The 22,612-nt window shown below is 44.3% G+C and overlaps 1 protein-coding gene across 4 annotated transcripts in view; it reads left to right on the forward strand.

Annotated features, from left to right (window-relative positions):
- Positions 1-22,612, forward strand: part of LOC104476461 (SPNS lysolipid transporter 2, sphingosine-1-phosphate) — a 136,103-nt gene that overhangs the window by 87,749 nt on the left and 25,742 nt on the right. For all 4 annotated transcript variants that reach the window (XM_086763112.1, XM_086763113.1, XM_086763114.1 and 1 more), the window contains exons 6-10: positions 982-1,124; positions 2,287-2,439; positions 4,059-4,248; positions 10,424-10,489; positions 17,758-17,856. In XM_086763112.1, coding sequence (XP_086619238.1) covers positions 982-1,124; positions 2,287-2,439; positions 4,059-4,248; positions 10,424-10,489; positions 17,758-17,856 — 651 coding nt within the window. The remainder of the gene's footprint in view (positions 1-981; positions 1,125-2,286; positions 2,440-4,058; positions 4,249-10,423; positions 10,490-17,757; positions 17,857-22,612) is intronic.

Raw genomic sequence — 22,612 nt, forward strand, 5'->3', positions numbered from 1 at the left:
CAGTGCTGTGTCTTGTGTTCAGCTGTAATAAGGATACTATATCAGGCTTCATTTATCCCTGGATGAGGGATTTTCCTGACTTTCCACTTCTGAAATATTTTTGTCTTCCCTTTCCCTTCCCTAGAAGAATTCTGGGTTTGTCAGCTTTAGACATGAAACGCTGCCCTGTGTGTAAAGGCCATTCTCAGGTTATTACTGGAAGCATTTTATTTTTTAATAGGATTTAAAAAAAAAAAAAATTGCATGTATAGAAGAAATTATAATTTGGCAAAAATCTGTGTTCCTGTTTTCCTAACAGAGCTATTTTCCATTCTGACAATGGTGGAATTTCAGTGTCAAAACAAGAATTGTGTTTCTAGCTTGCAAAAACACTGAGAGATTTGTATTTTTGTCTTGTGATTGAGAGAAAGGATTGGAAACTGGGAAACCTAACCCTTGACTCTGTCATTTTCCTGTCTTTCAGCCTGAATTTTCAGTGTTTCTTGGTCTGCTGTACATTGAGGTACTCTGAAAATGAGAAGCCATTTTGGGTTAGCTGGAAGAGGGACGCCTGGCAACCAAGGATTTTCAAAGGCAGCATGCTCCCCATATCCAGAAGTCCTTCCCTTGGCCTCATTGCCTTTAAAAGGCTTCTGCACTCTCCCAGAAACTGGTTGGGCTCTTTGCCCAGCTGGGAGTAGGTTTCCAAAGAGTTAAACATCACTGAAGAACTGTGTTTAGACAAATCTTGCTACTTAATAACACAAAGACATTGACTGCCCTAATCAGAGCATTCCCAAAGCTGCCTGCTTCCAGAGTGAGATAAGAGAGTCCAGGCCATGACAGGGAGGAAGGAAAGGAGGGTGCCCCAGTGTGCTCACAGGTTCTGGCTAGCGCTAAAGAATGGAGATGCTGCTGTGAAACTAATGGAGTCTGCTTCTCACTGACTAGTCCAAGCAAACCGTGCTGACTCCTGTGCTAATTCCCTGTCCTTTCTTGCAGGTATCTCCACTCCTGGGAATGATAACGGGGACACTCATCTTGATTTTTGTGCCTGCTGCTAAAAGAGGAAACGTTGAACAGCTTGGGGGACAGCTGAAGGCTCGGACCTCATGGCTGAGAGACATGAAAGCACTGATCAGAAAGTAAGAGCGCTCTAGTAAAAGCATGCTTTGCCTCTAACGCGTAACTGGAACATCCAGTAGCCTGTACTGGGCACCGTGAGACTGGCGAGGACAACATGGAGGGAGTTGCAGGAAGGTTGCAGGACCTAGCAAATAAAATCACAGTTACATTTTCACGAGATATCGACTGCAATGACAATGATAGATTCCAACTTTTGCTCTAACCTTTCCAAGATTCACATCTAAGAGACAGTCTGCTTTGTTTGGCTCACGCTTCAGACACGTCAAGGCTTTTAAAGTGGAGAAATTGCTGTGTTCCTGTATTAATTGTTGTACCACTGCTGTTCAGACACTTTGGATCCTTTTTCTTCCTTGAAAGAGCTACTCTGCTGAGGGGAAAGGAGAGTTAAATGCCAGAGCAATTTAAGAGGAGAAAATACACAAAACGTGCACTACATGGCAAGTTTAAATGTTCATGTTTGTACAACCACGTGTGACTGAATGCACGAGCGCAAAATGGGCTTGGGTGCTTGTGTATGTGTATCAAAGATCACATGCTCATGATGTTTTAAGCAGCTTCTAGAAAGTTTGCCTGTCAACATGCAAATACTTACACTTGTGAATTCAGTGTTACATCAGAATTCTGATGGGAAACTTGTGGTGTCCTTCATTTTTAGAACTGCTGGCTAAAATGTCTTTCTGGTATTGTCATCCAGTATCAAAGGACAATGAAAAGTGATTATGGTTTATTTATCAATATTTCTATATTACTTTTTTGATAGTTTATCCAAGCAGTAATCATATGGTGGCATGGATGGGGAGGGAGAAGTGAAACTGGTAATCCAGGTAACATCACAGTGAAAGTCCTGTAATTCACACATCATGCCTTAGTGACTAAGTACTGATTGTCTTCTGAAATGGTCCCATGACAAACGGTCTCCTTGAAGCACCTCTGAAGAGTTAAGTACATTATTGTCAATGGAGCATCACGTATGAAGAAATATTCTGTGCCTCTTATTCTCCATTGATCGGTACCTTGTATTATCTCTGCCCCTTGGCAAAGGGAGGTTGCTAGTATGGGGGGAAATGGTTTTGTCATTGAAGCAGGGCTCCTATCCTGGCTCCTGCTCTTTCACTTTTCCCACTAAACCTTCTCTTGGTTTTGCCTTCTGCGTCTCCACAGCCGCAGCTACGTGTTCTCATCGCTGGCCACCTCAGCTGTCTCCTTTGCCACAGGGGCGCTCGGCATGTGGATCCCTCTCTACCTTCACCGAGCGCAGGTTGTGCAGAAGACAGCAGAGACCTGCAGCTCGCAGCCCTGCGGCACCAAAGATAGGTGAGGTTCTCTCACTCTGCTGCTTTAAAGAGGGGGGAAAGGGAGTGGGGGCTCATTTACCAGAGGAAACAGGCAAGTCCCACGGAGTCAAGTTACTAGAATGTCTGTAATTTCCTCTAGGTCTTTGCAACAATGATAGGAAGTGCTGGGACTGTAAACTAGGTTTTATTTCTCTTCTTTTCTTCATCGCATGAAGTCAAACCACTGGAGAAGCAATGACCTCAGCTCTGTCTTAGTTCCCAGGCTGTAGGGCAGAAGCAGAAAAGAGACCATTTTCTTTGCCTTAGAGAGGTGACAATTTGGTTTCCTAAGACCCACGCTGTTCTGCGATAGCGGCAGAATAAGCTGGCAGGTTGAGTAGCCACAGTGATGGCTGTAATTCAGGGGTTGGACTGGTTCCCTTAAGAGTTGCAGGGACTGACCCTGAAAACTTGTTTCTGTGTGAGGGAGGGCTTCACTGCATTTCATTGCTCCATATCCTACTGAGTATGCTGAGTTTTGGTGAAGAGTGGTGCAGAGATCTGGGACGTTTTGGTCTGGATTGCTTGATGTTACACGGTGGTTTGGTTTTTCAGTCCCAGTTACACAATATCACTTGCAGCACATAAGCTGTGAAAAGTAATTCATTGTTTTCTGCTTTACCCTGATGTTAGAAAACATTAAATGCTAAAAAAAAGCATTTCTCCAGGTGAATAAAAGATATGAAAAACTGCCTTTTTCAGCTCTTTTGCTTTTTAGCTTGTGAGGGAAAAAGAACACGAGGAAAACCTTCTTGCTCTAGCTGACACAATCCCATCTCAAGTAAACTACTTAGTGGTTTGGAGTGCCATCAACCAGAGTGCCCAGTGGGCAGTCTCAGTGTGGTCTACAAAAATGCAGTGAGCAGAAAATACAGCTGCAGTCAGGCTGCCCATCTGCTGTTTACAGAGAGAAGTTTTCCGCTCCTTGGTGGCACTTGCATTTTGGGCTGCCCTGGAGCTGCTGTAGCACAGTTGCCAGGGACTCTGTCATCCAAGCCCTGCACGCACAATATGGAGAATCCTTGACAGTTCCTGGCTCCTTAAATTTAAATTAATGCTTTTCAAATGTGTAGCATAACAGCAAAATAATCTAATCAGGCTGCTTCGAAATGGTCTGAAAGGAGTTAGAAAGTTGAAGTATGTTGAAAGTCACTGGTATTTAAGAGTCCTGTTAGGTTTCCTTTCCCTTAAGCTTCCTAGTGCCTGTTCCATCCACGATTTTCCCTTGATCATATGCAGGATATTACTTAGTTTTGTGCATACCTAATAATTTGTACAGTGCACTTTATAGGAAGCTCAGTTTCACACAAAGAAGCAATACGAGCCCTTGGCACCTCTTTGCATGTTGACCAATGCACACCAATGTGTACAAAGCTGAAGTTAACCTGTTGTGTTTTTTTCTTAATTTCAGGGGAAGGGTGCTAAGATCACAAGCACTCAGCAGGGAGCTCATTTGTTTTATTTTAAACTTGCAAAGCCAATGTGCAGATTTCCATTAGTCAATTTACCCTAAGAATGTGTGCAAAGACTATGCCCATTTTTGAAAAAACAAACGAACAACCCTGTCTCTCTTTAAATTTTTTTCTTTTTTTTTAATAGTTTGATCTTCGGGGCAATCACATGCTTCACTGGTTTCCTGGGTGTAATCACAGGGGCTGGGGCAACCAAATGGTGCCGGTCGAAAACCCAGCGAGCTGATCCTCTGGTCTGTGCTGTTGGCATGCTGGGATCAGCCATATTCATCTGTCTGATCTTCGTTGCTGCCAAGAGCAGCATCGTGGGAGCCTATGTAAGTACAACCCTTTGCGTATGCTGGTCTCGCTCGTACCCTATCAAACTCCTTAGAAGACCATGTGCATTGTCCCCTGCGGGAAGCCTGAGATGTTGGCCTTGCTTTTCCCCTTCTGAACGTCCTTCATGTTTCCCCATTAATTGCCTTAACTAGGTAGCTCACTGCAGATCAATAGTAATTACCATGTAATTTCAATTTATTGATATCTGTATTACCACAGCACCTGAAATTCCTCGTTATAGCTCAGGAACCCACAATGCTTGATGCTGCACAAATGGAGATTAAAATACGGCCCCTTCCAGAGTGGTTATCATCCAAGTATATAAAAAGACATCAGTTAGATCCAGACAAACAGACTGAAGGGAAAAGGAAAAGCTCAAGTGTAATAATCCAGCCTCAGGCCAGAATCTTGCTTTCAGTAGAGAGTGGAAATCCAGTACACTGAACAGGTCCCACATTCCCTTCCAGTCTAATAGAGAGAAGGCTGGGAGCTGGGAGAAGTTTTTAAGGGAAGGTGTGGGATGGTTGGAGTAGTGTGATGGCTTTAGCTTCCACGCTGCAGTGCGCACTCCACCTAGCGAAAATTCATTTACAGTTAACCAACCAGCCAATCTGCTGTGGTTCTTTGTATCTCTGTATTTCTAGGACTAGCCTAGCCATGGTTCTTTTCTGAGTATTTCAACAGCTGCCATCGTCATGGGGAAGCACAAGAAGAAAGAGTGAAAAATGAAAAACATTGAGAGAGAAGCAAGAATGCCTACTCTGTTTAGAAAGTGTCCAAAGGAGATTTGGTCCTCTGGTTTGTGGCATGGTCTAGAATGAACCTTTGATTCCATTATCAGCAGAAAAATGGTCACCTCAGACAGCCTGTCAGAGGGTGTTACTGGTTGACCAAGCATTAACCCTCCTTTCATCGGAATGAGGAGACCTGTCACATCCTTCCACCTGCCCCTCCCCTCCGCCTCTTTGCGCAGCCAGCCCTGTGATTTTCTCCTTTCTCAGACCTGATGACAGACGTGTTCATTTGTGGTGCATGGTGTCTTTATGCAGAACGTGCTCCCTTCCTAAGCTGGAAATACTGTTTTCAAAAATTTTGCAACAAAAGGTGCTTATTGGTCTCATTTTCATCTTTTTTTCTTAGTTGTGTCTTTTTTTTTTATAGCCATGTGGCTATTCTGCATTGTGTAAATAGGTAAATATGGATGGTATTATTTAACCAATCTTAGAAACGATTTATTTTATTATGCAGGAGCAGTAAATCTAATAAAGAGTCAATGATTTGCAAAGGAATTTATATCTGCATATGGAGGTGGTATGAAGAATATCAGCCTGTTTACTGGTGCTGTGAGGCTGTTGCATACATTTCTTGTGGGGAACGCTGCCTCTCCTCAGCCCTAAATAAACCTGGTGCATAGAAAGTAGGTAAGAGTCCGGTTATTGTGCCGATCAGGGAATCGGAGATCTGGGCTCTCTTTAGCAGATTCTAGATATGACAGTGGGCAAGTTGTTTAACTTTGTTTTGCCTCTGCAAAAATGAGGATTCTTAACTCGCAAAGGGTCAGGGTAGCTTAGATCCTTAATGTTTGTAAATCACCTGAAGTTAGATCTGTGGCCAAGCCATCCACTGTAAATTAATATAAACAGAAAACAGGGGCACACCACCTGTTGCTGTTGCTGAAGAACAGGTCTATGTTGGAGCTACCAGTGTTTCCTAACACAAGATATTACAGGGTGGTGCTGTGTATCAATTGAATTGACTTTTCAAGACAAGTTTCAAACAAGTGAGCCCATTTTCCCATGCCATTCAGAGCTATTGCAGTCTTAACAGACTTCCAGAGTGTTTCGTTCCCTTGTATTTCCCGAAAAGACCTGTCTTGCAAGGTTGCATGATGTAGCACTTTCTCTTTACTGTCTGGTTTAAGTCTTATTGGTCCAAAATAAAGGAGACTGTTCTCTGTCTCTGCAGTTGGAACACCTAGATGTGGTGGATAGCATGGTGGTCTAGGTTACATTCCTTATCTCAAAATCCATGGTAATGGCTTGTTCTGAAAAAAATAGAGTAAAATTTATGAGTGGATTTTCTCATCTCTGGTAGCTTCCTTGACAGCTGTGTCCTGGCTCTCATCCTGAAACAGCATCCTTGAGTTCTCTATGACTGTGAAGGGGAAGAGCAATGTTCTAGTCTGTTCCCCAACATGGTGGTATCTACAGACCTTCTGAACTATGACTGTCCTTAGACTTCTGTCATTGATGACACCATGCTGAAATTGAAGGGTTGCTGGTTTTGGACCCCTCGTGGGCTGAGAGCCTTAAAATTATCACTTCCGAGCATTTCGATGGGTCACCATGAGATGGTGTTCTCTAACACTGAGCTGTGGTGGCCACCAGATCACCATCTCGCTCCCTGCTCTACTTAGCAGTCGAGAGTTTTTAATTTCAACTGATACTGGCATCAGCAAAAATTAAGTGTTCAGCACTCCAGCAAGAATCAGCAGAACCCTTGCTTTTTAATTTCATGGCTTCTGGGGTTTTGGTTTTTTTTGGAAAAGACCTGCATATCCTTTGGCATGATTCCCTTGTCCCTTACAGGCTGTAAGCTCTCTTCCTCCCCTGGCCACGTATACTTTCTCTCCACCCCAGTCCTGTCTTGCAGGTGGTTTTGGTCCCTGAGGACAGCTGCTATTCCAGTTCTGTAGCAGCCACTCCTACCTGGAGCAGGTAGACAGACTTCTTTTGTCCATCCAATCTTTTCATACTAATCCAATAAATTATTGGCAGTGGTGGAAGTGGCTGGAAAGGTGGAATAAAACCTCATTCTGTATCAGGTGACACTTGGATTTCTGTCTTTTACTGTCTTGCTTGGCTGTATAGTCCAATCAGTTCTTACTCTGTTTTCCTTGCAGCGAGTGCATTTGTGTGATACAGTCCAGCTCCTTACAACAGCAATTTGCATATCTTTAGGTCCCACTTTTTCTGGAATGTGTACTCTTGGAAATGTAGGTTTTCAAACCTGTCTCTTGAAACCCATCAGCTGTATGGCATCATTGTATCACGCTCCTCAGACATTTCAACAGCAGATTTTAGGCTAGTTTAAATCTCTGAATGACTGGAAAGAGATGCTTTGCTTTGCCTTCCTTTTGACATTGTTCCAAGTTCCTGTTGTTCGTCAATTCCAAGATCTATTTCAATTCCTCAAAGACATTTTATGATCTTGCAGGAACAGCAGCTCCCAGGGTAAAACCTTGCCATATACAGCACCTCGGGCTCAATTCCAGGGACTTTTTGTTGATATGATGTTGGTGACTTACCTGCTTCTGAGGCATCGATATTGCCCAGCACCAAGAGGGAGTCAGACTTGCTTCGAATTCAAGAGTACATGTGGGACTCTTACCCACCATTTCGAAGAGAAATACAAATAATGAGGGTGTGGACAGATACGCACTTTGCAAATAGCCGCGGAAAGAGTTTATAAGCTGCTTAGATCTTCCTGTGAGAGCTGCTGGTGCGACCCCTCTGAAACTACTTTACTTATAATTTTTGGGAATCAGAATTTGCTAACTGATCACATAAACAGAAGCCTTGAGGGAGATGTAACTTCTATCAGCTCATCACAGATGAGCAACTGGGCACCAAAAGGAGATGGTGAGATATTGTACAACGCAGCTGGGTTCAGAGGAGGATATATCTCTAGAGCTGAAATCTCAGTGTAAAGTGAGGCCTTGAGAAGTGTGTGAGGAGTCAAACCGTGACCATTTCAGGAGCTGTTGATCTGCTCTGGAGGCTGCCCTATTTGCAGTAAGCATCCCTGGAGTCTCTCCAGCAGAAACACCACATAGCCTCATATCCCCTTTGCAGCCGATGAACTCATTTTTATAAATCCCCATTGGCAGCTGAGGGACAGGCTTTTTTAAACATCAGCATCTTTCGTCCTACTTTTTGATCTTCCTCTTTTTCTTTCACCTCTATCCACATATGAAGCACGTGTTTCACGGAAAGGTGTTGGGTGAAATACCCATTCAGCAATTCAAAACCGGTGCGCTCAGAAGTTTGTAGCACTTCAGTGATTTATAGGACTTGTCCTGAGTTCCTGCAGAAGGGGGCAAGTTTTACTTGCATGTAACGACTCATATATGTGCATGTGTCTGTATGTAACACCTGGGCTCCAGTGTGCCCATGCTACGTGACACATGGCTTCAACTCTCCTCAGCGCCGTGATTCACTGGATCTGTGTTTCTGAGCTTGGCACTTGTCATTTCCAGGGAGAGCCAAGTTCAAGGCAGGCCAGTGGGAAAATGGAAGGAGGAGATTTCCTAGCTCAGCAGCTGGGCTGGAGTGACTGGTTCACGCACCATCACAGAGGAAGCAGAGCCAGTCACAAAAAGAGGGGATAGGGAAGGGGAATGTGTGGGAAACAAAGACAATTTTAGAAACAAATAGAGGAAGCTTTCTGTAGGTCAGTGCGTAAGGCTTGCTAAATAAAGCGAACTATTCCTGGCGGTGACATGATGGTCTGGGGGGTTTAAGCAATCTCAACCAGTGTGTGGGAAAGACAGTTGTGGTGGTCACATCAGAGCCATAGTTGCCGATCTTAGAGGTCCTCCTCCCACTCCAAACTGTGCCTGTGCAAGCTACAGGGACCAGGGCAGTGGCTGTGACTGTCGGAGCCTGTCAAAGCTCACACCACCACAGAACAACATCCATCTGAATGTTTCCTCAGAGCAGTGTCTACCCTGTATTTCTTGCTGGCTGTTTCATGATCTAGTCGGGGATGTCCCTGCTCCTTGCAGGGGGGTTGGACTAGATGTCCTTTGAAGGTCCCTTCCAACTCTAACCATTCTATGATTCTGTGATTAATGATTTGTAGCTTATTCAACAACCAAAACTGAACTTAGGGCAATGAATAGGGGAGTCGTCAGTTACCAGAATCCCAGCCTCCATAGCTGCCATCTCCAACTGCCAAGAGGGATTCCAGGAGTAATGTTTTCTCTCTAGATGTCGCAAAAAGAAATGGGTTAGCTGGGCAAAAAGCAACCTTCGGGGAGTTTAAAGGAGTTTTGCCTGCCTTCTTACTGGTGGGGAACAGCCAGTTTGTTCCAGTCTGGTTGTTTAAGTAGCGTTTCGTCTATGTGTTCTGCTCTTCAGAGTACACAAAGGAAGAGGGAAACGTGTGTGCGGAAGATTTTCTATCCTTGCTTTTTCATCCTGCTGAACCTACATTTCTTTGCGAAATTGTTAACGTACAGCATAAAAGGAAAAACTTCATGATTGCAATATGAGTCAAAAGCTTTGTGATGGAGGCAGTGTTCCTCCTGAAGCCGTGTCACGCTCGCTCCACTGCACTCAGTTTGACAAACGTTTAATGATGAGGCCAAGTTAAATTAGTTTTAATTTTTTTGATAATTTCCAGCCATTTAGTGAACTACACCACAGAAGTGATTTGGGTTAACAGTAAGCAAAACAAGCCCCTTCTTCCCCTGCCTCCCCCCACAAAAGATTCTTTGCCCCATCTCAGGTTCCTGGGGTTACATTTCACCCTAAGACACTGATGTTGCAAACCCCATACTTAAGTCCTGTCTTGACTGTATGTAGATATTACCGATGTAATGCTTGAGTTGGTACAGTGCCTACACCTACGCCCCCCCCCCCCCCAAAAAAAAAAAAAAGAACAGCAACATGCTATCAGGGGAGGGAAGGAATCTTGCACACAGTGGGTTGAGAGCCTCATTTGGTTTGCTACAGAGCTTAACACACAACTTGATTCCTAGTGATGAAAATGACCGTGGGTTGGGGAGTTGTGGCCTTCTTGCCTTTTCTAACTGGCTTTTTGGAACAGACTGATTTAAGTACGGAAGCCCAGGGCCATCCCTTCTTGCTGGCTTCTCATGTTCTTCTGTTACCAAATGTTTCAGCCTTTTATTTAGTTGCTCTGTAGATCATAATCCATTTACACTTATGAAGTTGCAGGCCAACCCTCTAGAGCTCTGATAAAAATCGATAGTTTTCTAATATTTAGGATAAACCACAACAGTGACCAGGAGTCTGTTGTGTGTAGAAGAATCCTTTACATAGGTTTGATACAAATAAGCAACAAAGGAAAGTTTGTGTCAAGTTATTTTTCTCTTGAATGTCAAGTGAATAAATCTTCTCTTTTTTTTGTGTTTTGTTACAACAGATCTGCATTTTTGTTGGAGAAACTCTTCTGTTTTCAAACTGGGCTATCACAGCAGACATACTAATGGTGAGTGTACTTTGGAACAGCGTCTTTCTCTTCTGGTGGCCAGTTTGTCAGCTTGCAAGAACAACCTGGAGTTCACAATTTCTTCCAAATACCTAGCCCCTACTTCAGCCTATTCTTTTTTTTTTTTTTCACTTGCTGAATTCAGATAGTTTTCCCCAAATGTTAAGTGTTTGCGCAAAATCCCATATGCAGAGAAATCAGCTAGCATTTCCTAACGGTCAGCATATTAGTGGATTTTGTTATCAATAACTGGGCTTTGTTCTGCAATAGGAAATCCTTCCCTCCCTCCCTCTCCTGACCACAAAGACAGCCATCTACCTCTCTCTTTGGCTTAACTCCAGCAAACCTTCCATTCAACACATACACAATAGAAAGCCACCTCTGGGAGAGGAGAGAGGAAAAGAAAGTATAAAGAATTTTTGGATGATGTCCACCTTGTCCAAGAGGAAACCGTCAGGAACTTTTCACCTCATGTCCTTAGTGTTCCATTCTTTCTCCACCACAGAGCTTTTTAAGTCTTTCAGATTGGCAGGCTGACCTCAGCAGCTAGATTTCACATGAAATAGTCTGGGCGTCTGTTAGAGCCTTGCGTGCTTTGTAGTGCTTCTATCAGAGACGTGTAGAGCCTATCAAACAGACTGTGTGTTGGAATCCCGTTGTCAGGGAGGTTACTTGTTGCTTATTGTATGAGAAAGGCAGAAACTGGGGCACAGAACCATTACAGGACTTGCCCAAGGTCTTTTGGTAACTTGTTGACAGAACTAAAAATACAATCAGTCTGACATCAACAGAAAGCTCCCTTGACTTGTGTTTTGTGCTTATGCAAACATCAGTGAGAAAACAATCTGGCTCCCTATCCCTAGATGTGCAGATAATGGTGTTGATATATCGCTTCAGCAAAGAACTTCAAGCTTCTGCTTAAGTTCTGTTTATGGTTTAAGTTCAAGATTGTGTTTATATTTTCAGGTAGCTCTGTAGTTGCCGTAACTGCATTGCCTGGTGAAATTTCAATCTTCAATGCCTCTGTGCAGAGAACGCTTTGGGAGGTGGAGTGGTTGCACTTCTCTCAGATGTAGATAAAGCACAGGGAAACAAAGGTTGCCAGTGTACTTCAGCAGCACTAGATAGTTTTTAATTGGCTGAGGTTTGTCCCTCCTACCAGTTCAGTGTGACAGAGCTCTGCACGGGCCGAGCGGGCGGGCACTGTGCTTACATGGGGTTGGCGGCTTGTGCCGAGTTCAAGGCTGCTGTGGCCGCTCATGAAGCGGTATCTCAGCACTTAGGCAGATGTGCACACAGACAGCTGTGTTGAGGAAGAAACTGTAGCACAATATTTGGAGTTGCTCATTACTGTCTCCTGCCAGAGCTGCCTGTTGCATCCTGCCTTTGGCTGCGACGTTCCTGGTCAGAATTAGCTGACGGGCTTGAATAGCAAATCTTTTCTGTCCTCACTAGCAGTGGCTGAAACAGGTAAGGGCCTGGCCATGGACCACATCTGCAGTCCTCCAGCAATGATTCTCGAAGAGCAGCTGAGGCAGTCATCTCTGCTGCCAACCACGCAGCTGGATGGAGCGTACCTGTCAGACATGGTCAAGGTCCTCCAGAAAGTCTGGGCCAGAGAGAGCTGAAACGTGACCTATATTGTCTCAAGCTAACCCCAAAAGGTGTTTTTTTTCAACCAGCTGCTTTGTTATATCAGGTGTACTAAGGATGCCGTCGTTGCCCCATTTTAATTACTGAGATATTTTGTGTTGATTTCAATGTGACTTCAGTATCTGTAACTTTTTAATTGCTTTTATAGGGTTTGCCATCTGTCTTATGTGACCAGCATCCTAGAGTCAGTTGCATTTTGTAGGGATGCATTTGCGGTTATTTATGTTGCTTTAGTGCAAAAGAACTCCATAAAAAATAATGGGAAATAATTAGTAATAATTTCTTAGTTCTAATTTCCAAAACACAGCAAAGAAACAAAAACCATGTTTTAAAATTGGATTTTGGTAATTGATGCCAACTCTTAAGGCAGCTATTCTCTTGTCTGCTCAGACAAATGACCGGAGTGCCACGTATGCCCAGCGTAATGCATTATCAGCATGAGTTGACCTGGAAAAGCGCTGTACAAATAAATGTAAACATTCGCTTAGAGCAATGCAAGGCTGTAAACAGATGGGCTGAGATGCAGAAATACGACACAAGGGTTTCAGAGGGTGTTCAACCAGACGACAGGTGAGAGCCAGGGCCGTAACCATCTTTGACAGACAGCTTTGTAAGAAGTCCTACCCAGAGAAAGGTGTGGATATGCTTTAGCGAAATGCACTTTAAATGTTTGGCAAATTAATTTCTGCTCATTACTATTTATTTGGTGTAATCAAAAGTGTGTCTGTTCTTGCCTGAGGCTGGTAAGGAGTTTAAAAGCATTGTTAGCGTAAGCCTAACAACACTTTCATCATATACATAAATATTATCCTGTTTTCATGGCTGAAAAGCTCTCAATACTGGCTGAACACTGTTCCCGCTGATTTCATTATGCCAGAATTGAGGCTTTTTGGAAATTGCATCCGCAATGATTTAGCACAGCTCTCCCAAGACTTACAGATCTCATGACTGCTTAAGAGCCCTATCTGGCAAGGTGGTAAGCATCTTCAGAGATTTTGCATGTTTAATTTCCTTGGCAAAACAAGGCTGTTTGCTTATTACCTTCAAATTTAATTGTTGGCTCTTCATTGCTTCGTGCTTCCGTTGCATCTACTGTTCCTGCCAGTGCAGCGGTCCGTATGCAGCTCCTCAAACTGTCTGCAGGAAAAGGTGCTGAGTGCTAGGTTTGATAAACTGTTGGCGCTGCAGAATGTACGGCGCTGCCGGAGATTTTAGAAGGCTTGATATTGATTCCACATGCAAATTTGTACAAAACAGGCCTTATTCTCCTGAGCACAACTCTCCAGATCTCCTCCCAGGCACATGCTCAGCTAGTGCTTAGGGACGGGGGTTGGTTCTTGTGGAGCATGCTAATTATGAAATAGATTTTATCAGCCATCTTTGCAAATTGGCCTCAAAATTACCAGAACCCCAAAGTAGCATTAAAACTGCCTTGTAACCGCAAGAATGAATGAGCTTCCGTGCAGCAGGAGAGCGTGTGACGTTCTGAGACGTGCTGCGTGTGTGGGACTTTGTGGAATCTGGTCCTGGTAGTGGGGTTTTTCCTCCATAGCGCATCTCAGAAATGAAGATGATGGCAGAGGCTTGGTGGCATTCCTGGGTAAGAGCCAGCAGACAATTTAAAGGGCCTCAGCTCTTGTGATCACAGTCTCTTCAGGTCTTTGTTGAGAAAAGCCATCCTCCAGTTTATGCAAAGTCCTGACACTCATGCAGAAAATACTCTGCATATTTATTTTTTTCTCTTAAAACATTAGTTCTTCCTAAATGATTCTGAGGTGTGCCATGGAAGAGACTAGCCTTGATGTTTTGCTGTAGAGTCAAAGTCTTCCTTTAGGCTTGAAATGGTCATAGACTGACGCTCAGCTGTGCCGTAGGCAGGGAGGAATCTTGCTTTTGTTCTGATTACCTTCCCTATAAATAAAAACCACTTATTTATGTAGTATAAAACACCACCCTATTTTTACAGCCAAAGATAAATAGCACTTCCCGAAGTTCTCGCTGTAGCTTCTCTCAGTGTGCCTCAGCACATCAGTAACCTGGGTGCTGCGGTTTAGATTTTAAGGCGGGGTGAGGAGTGCAGCCCACTCCAAACGCTTGGGCGCAGCTCGGACCAGGATGGACGTGCCCAGGGATGGCCCTGCTTTCTGTGGGCCAAGGGTTGCAGATGGGTGCGTACTGCTCCATGTTGTGCTGCGGTTTGGAGACCAGGTCAGTCCCCTTTTACTTCATTTAAAAGTATTTTTTTAGCCAGTGTCTGCCTAGCTGGAGTGAAGGGTGTCTCAGGGTGGTTTCTCTGCATTACAGCCTTTGCCTTTTCTGATCAGTGCTTACAACAGGGGCTCCTGGGTTTATGGCCACGCTCTGCCAGTGCTGGAATGGAGTTAGCAGGTGTTTTCTTTGCCTTCAGTGCTGAGACGCCAGTGTGTGTTGTCCTGAAGGTTTCTGTCTGTTGCTTCAGAGAGTAGAGCTTTCTATCAAAGGTGAGACAAAAACATCAGGACTCACAACGTTGGTGTGTGACTTTTACTGGGAGAAGAGTGATCTCTCCTTGGCTTTGCTGGTAACTTATTTCAGACCAACTCATTCTGCTGGTTTCACGACAGGAAGGGGATGTCAGCAGTAAGCCGTGGCCTTTCTGGATCTCTATTTAAAGAGGAGAGGTTTGCCAAAGCTGCTTGGTCAGCTTCCCTGCCCATCCTCCAAACCTGGAGCCGGAGATGAGCCGGGACCATCCCATGGCCTTCAGCCTCGGCTGCTGTGGCTCTCCCACCTCCAGGTTCTGTGGGATGCTCAAACCAGGCCGTGCATGGTTTGAATTTAGGTCTATTTTAATACCAAAATGCCCATTTAGAGCTGTAATTTACTGCTGTCTTCCTAGAACAGTAGATAATGTGTGCTACCAACTATTTCCTCTCCATCAGAATAAAATGCTTTTTATTTTGCAAGGTCAGGGTGGTGTATTTTTTTTTGTCTTTTGGAGATGCTGGCTTAAGCCTTTTCTTTGCAATCTTTCTTTTTAGAGGAGGAGGAAAAAATCTCGTGTTCGTTTGCTTGCTGCGTGTTGGGTTTTTGCTTTAGGGGTGGTGTGGTGTGTGGGTGGTTGTCACTGGGTTGTCAGACTAAATTTACTGGCTTTTGGCACTTTATAGTGCCAAACTTCCTCAGCTAGGCAAACGGAAAACTTGCTGCAAGTTGTATTGCTACTTGCAAAGCTACATGTATGTATAATACAGATACACGTGCAAAATTATGGATAATATATGTGTGTTTGTGTGTATAAATATATATTTATGTGCACACACACACACGCTGCAGGTGTCATTCAAACTTCATTCACCAGCTGGCACCAATTCACTGCTTCTCCCTGAAAATGTTAAGTTTGGAATAAATTTACCATTTCCATTGTCATTTTGCTAAGAAAATGGATAGAATATAGAGCCAGGCAGGCTTTCTTCTCCAGATTTGTTAACATAAACTTAATAGAAAGAAAAATATTTTAACTTAACTTTAAAATTCCCTATTTCAGAGGTCTGCACAACTCTGGACTCTTGAACTAGGTTTCACTTTATCTTCTCAGCTGCCCTTTTCTCCAGCGGCTCTTGTAGAATGCGTCTCCATCCCACCTGTGTGAACTGGGGCCAGATGGGAAGAAGAACAATAATTTTTTTTTTTTTTTTTTTTCCCCCTTCTGTCTAATCTATCTAGGTTGCACCCATTACCCTGCGTCTGCGGGGAATAGTAATGAATTGTGTGGCTCTCCTGCTGTGTCACAGTGTGACCTTCGGTGCGTTTCTGTGTCTCTAATAGAGTCTAGAGCTTATTTTCCTCTTGAGATTTCTGTGAGACTTTTTGCCATGGATGCAAGGAGGACGGTCTCTAACACCCGTAGCCAGGTGGCTGCTGTGGCTCTGATCCTCTTCTGCTCTTCGGTTGCACACCAGGAATTGAACAGCATACCCACTTAACGTGTGGCTTCACAGTGCGTTAGCAGCGTGCGTTTGCAGCTTTGTCGAACGAGTAAGGAAAGAAAAGGGTTAGGGGCAGGTCAATCTGAAAGCACATGGTACAAGCCTAAGGAAAAGCATTTAATCTCATTTTACCCGTCGTTCGTAATTGTCTCTGCTTGGAATGAGACGATCATTTTAAATAGGTATCGGTTCTCTTCTAGCGTGGATTTTCTCAACGCTATTTCTTTTCTCTCCGTTTTTAATGGCTAGCTCTTTCCACTGCAGACAGGGCAGTTCCCCTTCCCTAGGAGGAAGTGGTACAGCACTGGAACAGGGCTTTGGGTCCTGCGTCCTGCCATGAGTCGCTGTTGAGCAGTGCGTTCTCCCCACCTCAGTCAGCTCAGGTAAATTCATCTCTGTGTATCGCTAGCTGGGGATATGCCGGTCCTGAAATGTCACATTTAATTAATTAACAAGTTCAGGAAAGGATTGCAAGGGTGAGACCCATGTCTGGGAAGGCATGGCTTCTAAAGGAAGACCAAAGGCAGCCCATCGGGGAAAGTGGACGAGTAAAAGGGATCACGGTCTATGAACAGCTAAACAAGAGAGTCACCTTTGGCAGGGGAGACAGCTCTTCAGAGACATGGAAAATGGCAGAGCAAGATTCAGTGCTTAGAAGTGGAAACAAAGCTCACTTGGATTTAGAGACCTACTGAAGTCTTCATTGCTTACAGCCTTTAAGACAGGATCAATTTATAAACTGGGATATGTGGACTTGATGCGGATGTTCTTAGCCAGCTTCTTTCACTAATAGACAATTACTTTTTTCTGCTCCTGAGTGTATATTATAAAAATAAGGTCATTCCACAGGACAAGGGTTTGTTGGTCTGTTTTCTTTTTTAATCTTCCATCCCATTCCATGGTTAGGGCTCTGTTTTCTGTGAGCTCTGGTCCCTTAAAGGGGAAGTAATTTGTGTTCTCCACTGATCCTGAAGTCAGATTGATTCTGTATGATGTGGTTGAGGGTGTCATGTCCTGTTAGAGGAGTGGGGACCAAACTGTAACATCTTGGCTCTGGAAGATTTCCAGAATGTATCTTTGTCAGGTTTCACAAGTGGAATCACAGATTTTTTGAGAAAAATATAAGGTGGCTAGAGATGGAGTGGGAGGGGAGGATGTGTGACCTTTCATACTGATGTGAATGGCTTATGGTGGAGGAAACAAAATGATCTCTGTATTGTGGGAAACACACAACAGCCCAGGTTACAGCAAAGTCCTCCTTTGGAAGGCTGGCAGCGATGGACAAGTTACGTGCTGCAGGCAACCTCAAATGTCACTCTCCCCATCAGCCAAGGAAAATCCAGGCTGAGGAGCAATAGGAAAGTGTCCTGTGGGCAAAGGTGTTAGTCAAACTCACTCCTCATTGCTGCTGAGAGAAGTGCAGATCGGGCAGAGCCTCCTTCCCTCAACACCTGCCATCAGGAATACTGGAAAGCCGGCAAGGGGAGCTGAGCTCCCCAGTTGCTTGAGTCACCTGTGGACTGGACTGTGGCTTCTGAGGGAGTTTGTTTACATTGCTGTGACCTGGGTATAAACTGAGCAATACAAGACAGCTGGACAGGTTCTTACTTCAGTTTCCTTATGTATTTTTTTTTCCCTTTTTTGCAGTACGTGGTCATTCCGACACGCCGTGCAACCGCAGTGGCCTTGCAGAGTTTCACTTCGCACCTCCTGGGAGATGCTGGCAGTCCGTATCTGATTGGATTTGTAAGTGCTCACAGCAGGTTCTGGCAGTGTTTTCTGCCTGTGTTTGCTTTTGTTTACTAACTGCTTATCTAAACTGCCAAGTTAAACCGTGCTAGGGAAGGAAGGCCTGCATTTATCAGCAGAATGGGAAGCAGTACAGTGCAATGCAATTTTTTTACATGCTTACGTTATCAGCAGGCTACGATTCAAACCTGGAAGGACCACTTGGGCATGAGAAGTGAGCTTCTAAATCTTTTTAGCCTAGGGCATTTGTAAAGTTTATAGACAGCTCTGTAAAGGGAGAGCAGTTGCTTCTGTGGTGGGGCCGTAGGTCTGTTAAAAATTAGACTGGAACAGTCTGTGTGTGTGTTTAACTGTTAACCTGGTCTCATAAACCAAATATCTGTTTATGGGCAGCAACATGCAGCTGTTCTGACCTGCTGATATTCTGAACCTGGTTTGTGTGATAATAAACGATGGTGGAAAATCCATGGCAGGATGGGTGTGTGCGTTTGGGGGTTTTTATGTGTATTTGTTTCCGGTGTGTATGCTTTTTTTTTACTTTTAGTATTCCTTTCTATTACTGCTGCAGTCGTTGGCCTTGGTCTGACTGGAGATCTCTGTTATTATGCCACCAGTATCCTAGTGCAGAGCAAAACAAAAGACCCTGCTCCAAAAGCTGGCAATGAGAGAACATCCCCAGCTGAAAAGATAAGGCCTGGGAAATTTCATGAGGAAAAGAAACCTAAATATACTGGGGTAATTTCTTTCCCTTGCGTCCTTCTGTGGAGGTTGACGCATTGAGTCTCAGAGAACACAGATCATCACTTATAAAATATAGTGGCTTCCATGTAAAGCCATAAGTGGCACTGCCCATGTTGTGTTGAAGGTACTACAGTTTCCCAGTGATGTAACTGGGATCTTCACTAGTCCCGTCACCTGAGAGACAGAACTTTGTTGTGCTCTTGTGCTCTTCCAGCTCAGTACTGCTGTGTGACACAGCTGCTGGACCTTTTTTTTTTTTTTTTTGCAACTGTAATTTCTCATCTATTCATCCCATAGACACTGGTGTGTGTCTCTATACATATTTATTTATATATATTTGATTTTGTGTATATATATTTAAATAGATAAAAATATTTACTCTTGAATGCCAGCTCCCCAAATGATATAGTTACTCTGAGGCATAGATGAAGAGACAGATACAGATAAGGCTGAATGAACCAAAGAAATGAGAAATGTCTCAAGAGAATAAATATGTGCAATTTGGCTTACTCTTTATTTACTTCAATGTTCTGGGCACCCAGGGAGAAATGATCTTATTTTAGAAATTATTTGAAAGTGGCAAGAACAAAGGAAGTGCTGGAAGAGACTACTCTGTGCAGGGCAGGTGACACGGGGGATGTCGAGAGGAGAATGAAATAAGCAGGCCAGCGCGCTCCAAGGCAGGCGCCCGCGATGAGAGGCAGGGTCTCAGGTGCGGACGAGGCTCTCGGGTGGCTCCGCTGCACGCTAATTCTTTTTCTTACGTGAGAGGGATGTCCAGGGGGAATGGCGAGGATCCTGAATGACTGCAGTTCATCTTGAAAGTTGCCCAGGGCTCTTTAGTGTCACAGACTAAAATAAAGGACGTTGGTTGTAGAAAATAATGTGCCTTGCCCTTCTGGCATTCAGAGATCAAACAAGTTGTGAGTTACTTAAGGATGCCTGCCTGAAATATGCCTAACCCCAATTTAATAGCTGCCTTGGGCTTTCTTTAGACTGGGAAAACATTAATTACGATTTTGAATTACTCTTTGCTAATGCTGTACTTGTTGGGCAGTTCTCATTTGGGAGGAGACTACTCAAGGACGAGGCTCTGTGGCAGGAGAGCAGGAGCGAAGCGCTCGCACCAGCATCGCTTTCTGTAGCCTCTGGACTGGCTCGGCTGACTCATGCTCCCTGTGCCACAATGACTGAAAGGTCAACTGCGGCTTTCGCGTAACACAGAAAAACAAATACTGTTTCAAGTGAAAGGACAAATAGCCAGCTTCTCCACCAGAGCTGAGAGAAGCAATCAACTTGATGGTTAAAAACTGCAGGTGTTCGTTATGGGAATTGTCCATCTGCATTGTAGGATGGAGACCTTCATTCGGGACTGAAATCTCACTTGGGCAGGTTCCAGAAGTGGCTTGGATTATGACTAGGATTTTCAAGGTGGTGTGTGGGAGCTAAGCAGCCTCCTCCTGTTGGCTTTAAGGGAAATTTGGGAACCCAGTTCCCATATCCTTCTGGCAATCCCCAGCCTGAGGACATCAACTCACACTGCTGATACTCCAGTTACCATAAGGCAGACCAAGAGCAGCGTGTAAGTCTTGAAACAGAGAGGTGGCAGTAACAGGAATGCTCAGAATCGGTGAAATTCAGCCTTCTGATCCGGGTTCACCTGAGATCCTGAGGATCTGCCATTTCCTCTGACTACCTGTGAAATCCTCCCGAAGCTCCCTCACTAAATGAGCAGTGTTTTGATCAAATGTGGCTGGAATCTCACATAGTTTTGGTGAGTTCATAGTGAGATTCCCTCTAGCAGAGCTCTTAATAAAAAATCAGATAGCCGTGTCCTTGTAGGGCTAAGCTGTCACAGGCAGCTGTCTCTGTTAGATACCAATAAATGTTGTATTGATCTTATAATCCTTGTGTGGAATGCAGAAAGTGCTTAACAGCTGCAGCCCCATGTGTGCGATTGCTGCCGTGCTCTGGTGTGCTGAGAGCTGAAGGTCAGACTCCGATTGTTCTGTAATCTCCCCCAGTTCCACATCTTGCGATGCAGCTCCTTACAACCACCCAAAGCTCCAAATCCATGTTACTTTTTAAAAGCTAAGTGGAAGGAAGCATGTATGTGTGGTTATTTTTCATGTCTCTTTAAATATTCATAACTTTATTATGGTGAAAAGGCTTAAGATTGGCTCACAAAGAAGGTATGCAAATGCAGCTTTAGGGTGGCAGCTGTAATTTCTGTAAGGTTTTACTACCTGCCAGCACTGAGATCAATTACTGTAAATCAGTGCGCCTATTTATTCACAAATACGGACAGGCACTGCTGCAGTATCTCATTAGATGAAACGGTTTTTATTCCTAGATAACTAACTTTTTCAGGGCCTTTGTGATAACCTGCAGACCATCCTTGGAAGGTCCTGCTATGCAGACACGGTTGCTGAAGCACAGAATAGTTAAGGGAAATACCCCAAACCCCACCACTCATGTTGAACATCAGATAAAGGTCTTCTCACCCCTCTTCCTGTGCCCCAACACCTAGCCAGCACTTTGGACTCAGAAGAGCTGAGTGGGAGTAGCTGGCAGCAGGATGTGAAACAACAGTAACTCTTCTCAGGCTGCATCATAGCTGCAGCTCTTTGTATTATTAATTCTGGTTATATTTGTGTTGCCCTTTAAAATTAAATAGTTGTAAGAAGTGCCAGTGAGTCTTCTATTCCTTCCGTTCACCTGTGGCCATGCGTGCATGAACCTGTCTTCCCCACTCAGGGTTTACGTGATTCCTTCATGCACGCAGCGGTTTCCCTCCACGTGCTGACCGTACCCTTGAGCTTCAGGAAAACCGAGTACAGGCAGTGATTTTTTTTCCTTTTGAGGCTGTGCCTTGGTACTTTTTCTTTCCTTCCTTCAAGTCTGTCATTTGCTCCCTATCTGAGCACAGCGGTGCTTTCCTCTTCCATCCTCGCCTTGCTTCTCGCCCTGGCTGTGATGAGAACCAACACCAACGGCAGGCTTTGCTCTCTCATTTGTGGGGAAATTGCTGCTGTGGGCACACGCGGTCCTTGCTGCTCTGGTGCTGCTGGCTCTCTTGTTAGCTTCCAACTGTATTGAATTCTTCCTCGTCTCCCCCGCGCAACCATCCATCAGGTGTAGGGATTGAAACCTGTCTGTAGCTGCTTGTCACCCAGCAACACCCGTGTGTGAGGATGGAGTTTTAAAGTGCCAAAGATCAGTTTTTCTCCCCCAGCACCTTTTGGTGGGCTAAAATCTACTCCCTGTACTCCACTGGTGGTCGTTCCCACCTGTCCTGATCTCCTCGGCTGAGGGACACAACCTCCGGCCAAGCAGCGTCAGGATGCTGTGCCCCGGTCTGTGAGAGCAGGTCCCCACCACTCATCTGTGCGCTCAGGGTCACACAAAAGCTCTGCCCATCTCTAGTGATGCAAACGGCAGTGTTGACCTGGTAATTAATTGGAAGCAAGTCTGAGCAGCTCTGGTTTGATTTGAAGGGGTTTTGTGCAACTCCTAATGTGACCTGGAAAAAAAAAAATTAATAAGCCTCTCACTTGTCAGCGTTAACTTTTCTCCCTTCCTCTACTTTCTTTTGTGAGTAGGTTGATAAACCAGATCTAATGAGCTACTTAAATAGCGAGAATGCTAATGACCTTCCTTTAGCAAGTAGTTAGCAGAACAGTGTTAATTATCACTGGTGCGGAGTATCAGGGAAGGCAGATCAGCATTCGATTAGGGGCACCTCAAGGAAAATGGTAGTAAATGCAGCAATTAAGATACTTTTTAATGAAAGTTATAATTGGAGGTGTCGATTTCACAGCCTTCTTGTCCCAGTTTGAGACAGCTTTTTTGTGGATTTGGTTTTGAAGGTATTTACCCATCCAGGTAAATATATATGTATAGAAAGTGGTTCTATATGTAAAGACTTGCCTGCCTGAGGAAGCTGAATTAATGTATTATGATATAAAATTCAAATTTTCTGATTCAAAATGCTATGGCTACTTCAGAGTAG

Source organism: Chlamydotis macqueenii, chromosome 19, assembly GCF_036417535.1.
Source record: "Chlamydotis macqueenii isolate bChlMac1 chromosome 19, bChlMac1.mat, whole genome shotgun sequence".
NCBI lineage: Eukaryota > Metazoa > Chordata > Aves > Otidiformes > Otididae > Chlamydotis > Chlamydotis macqueenii.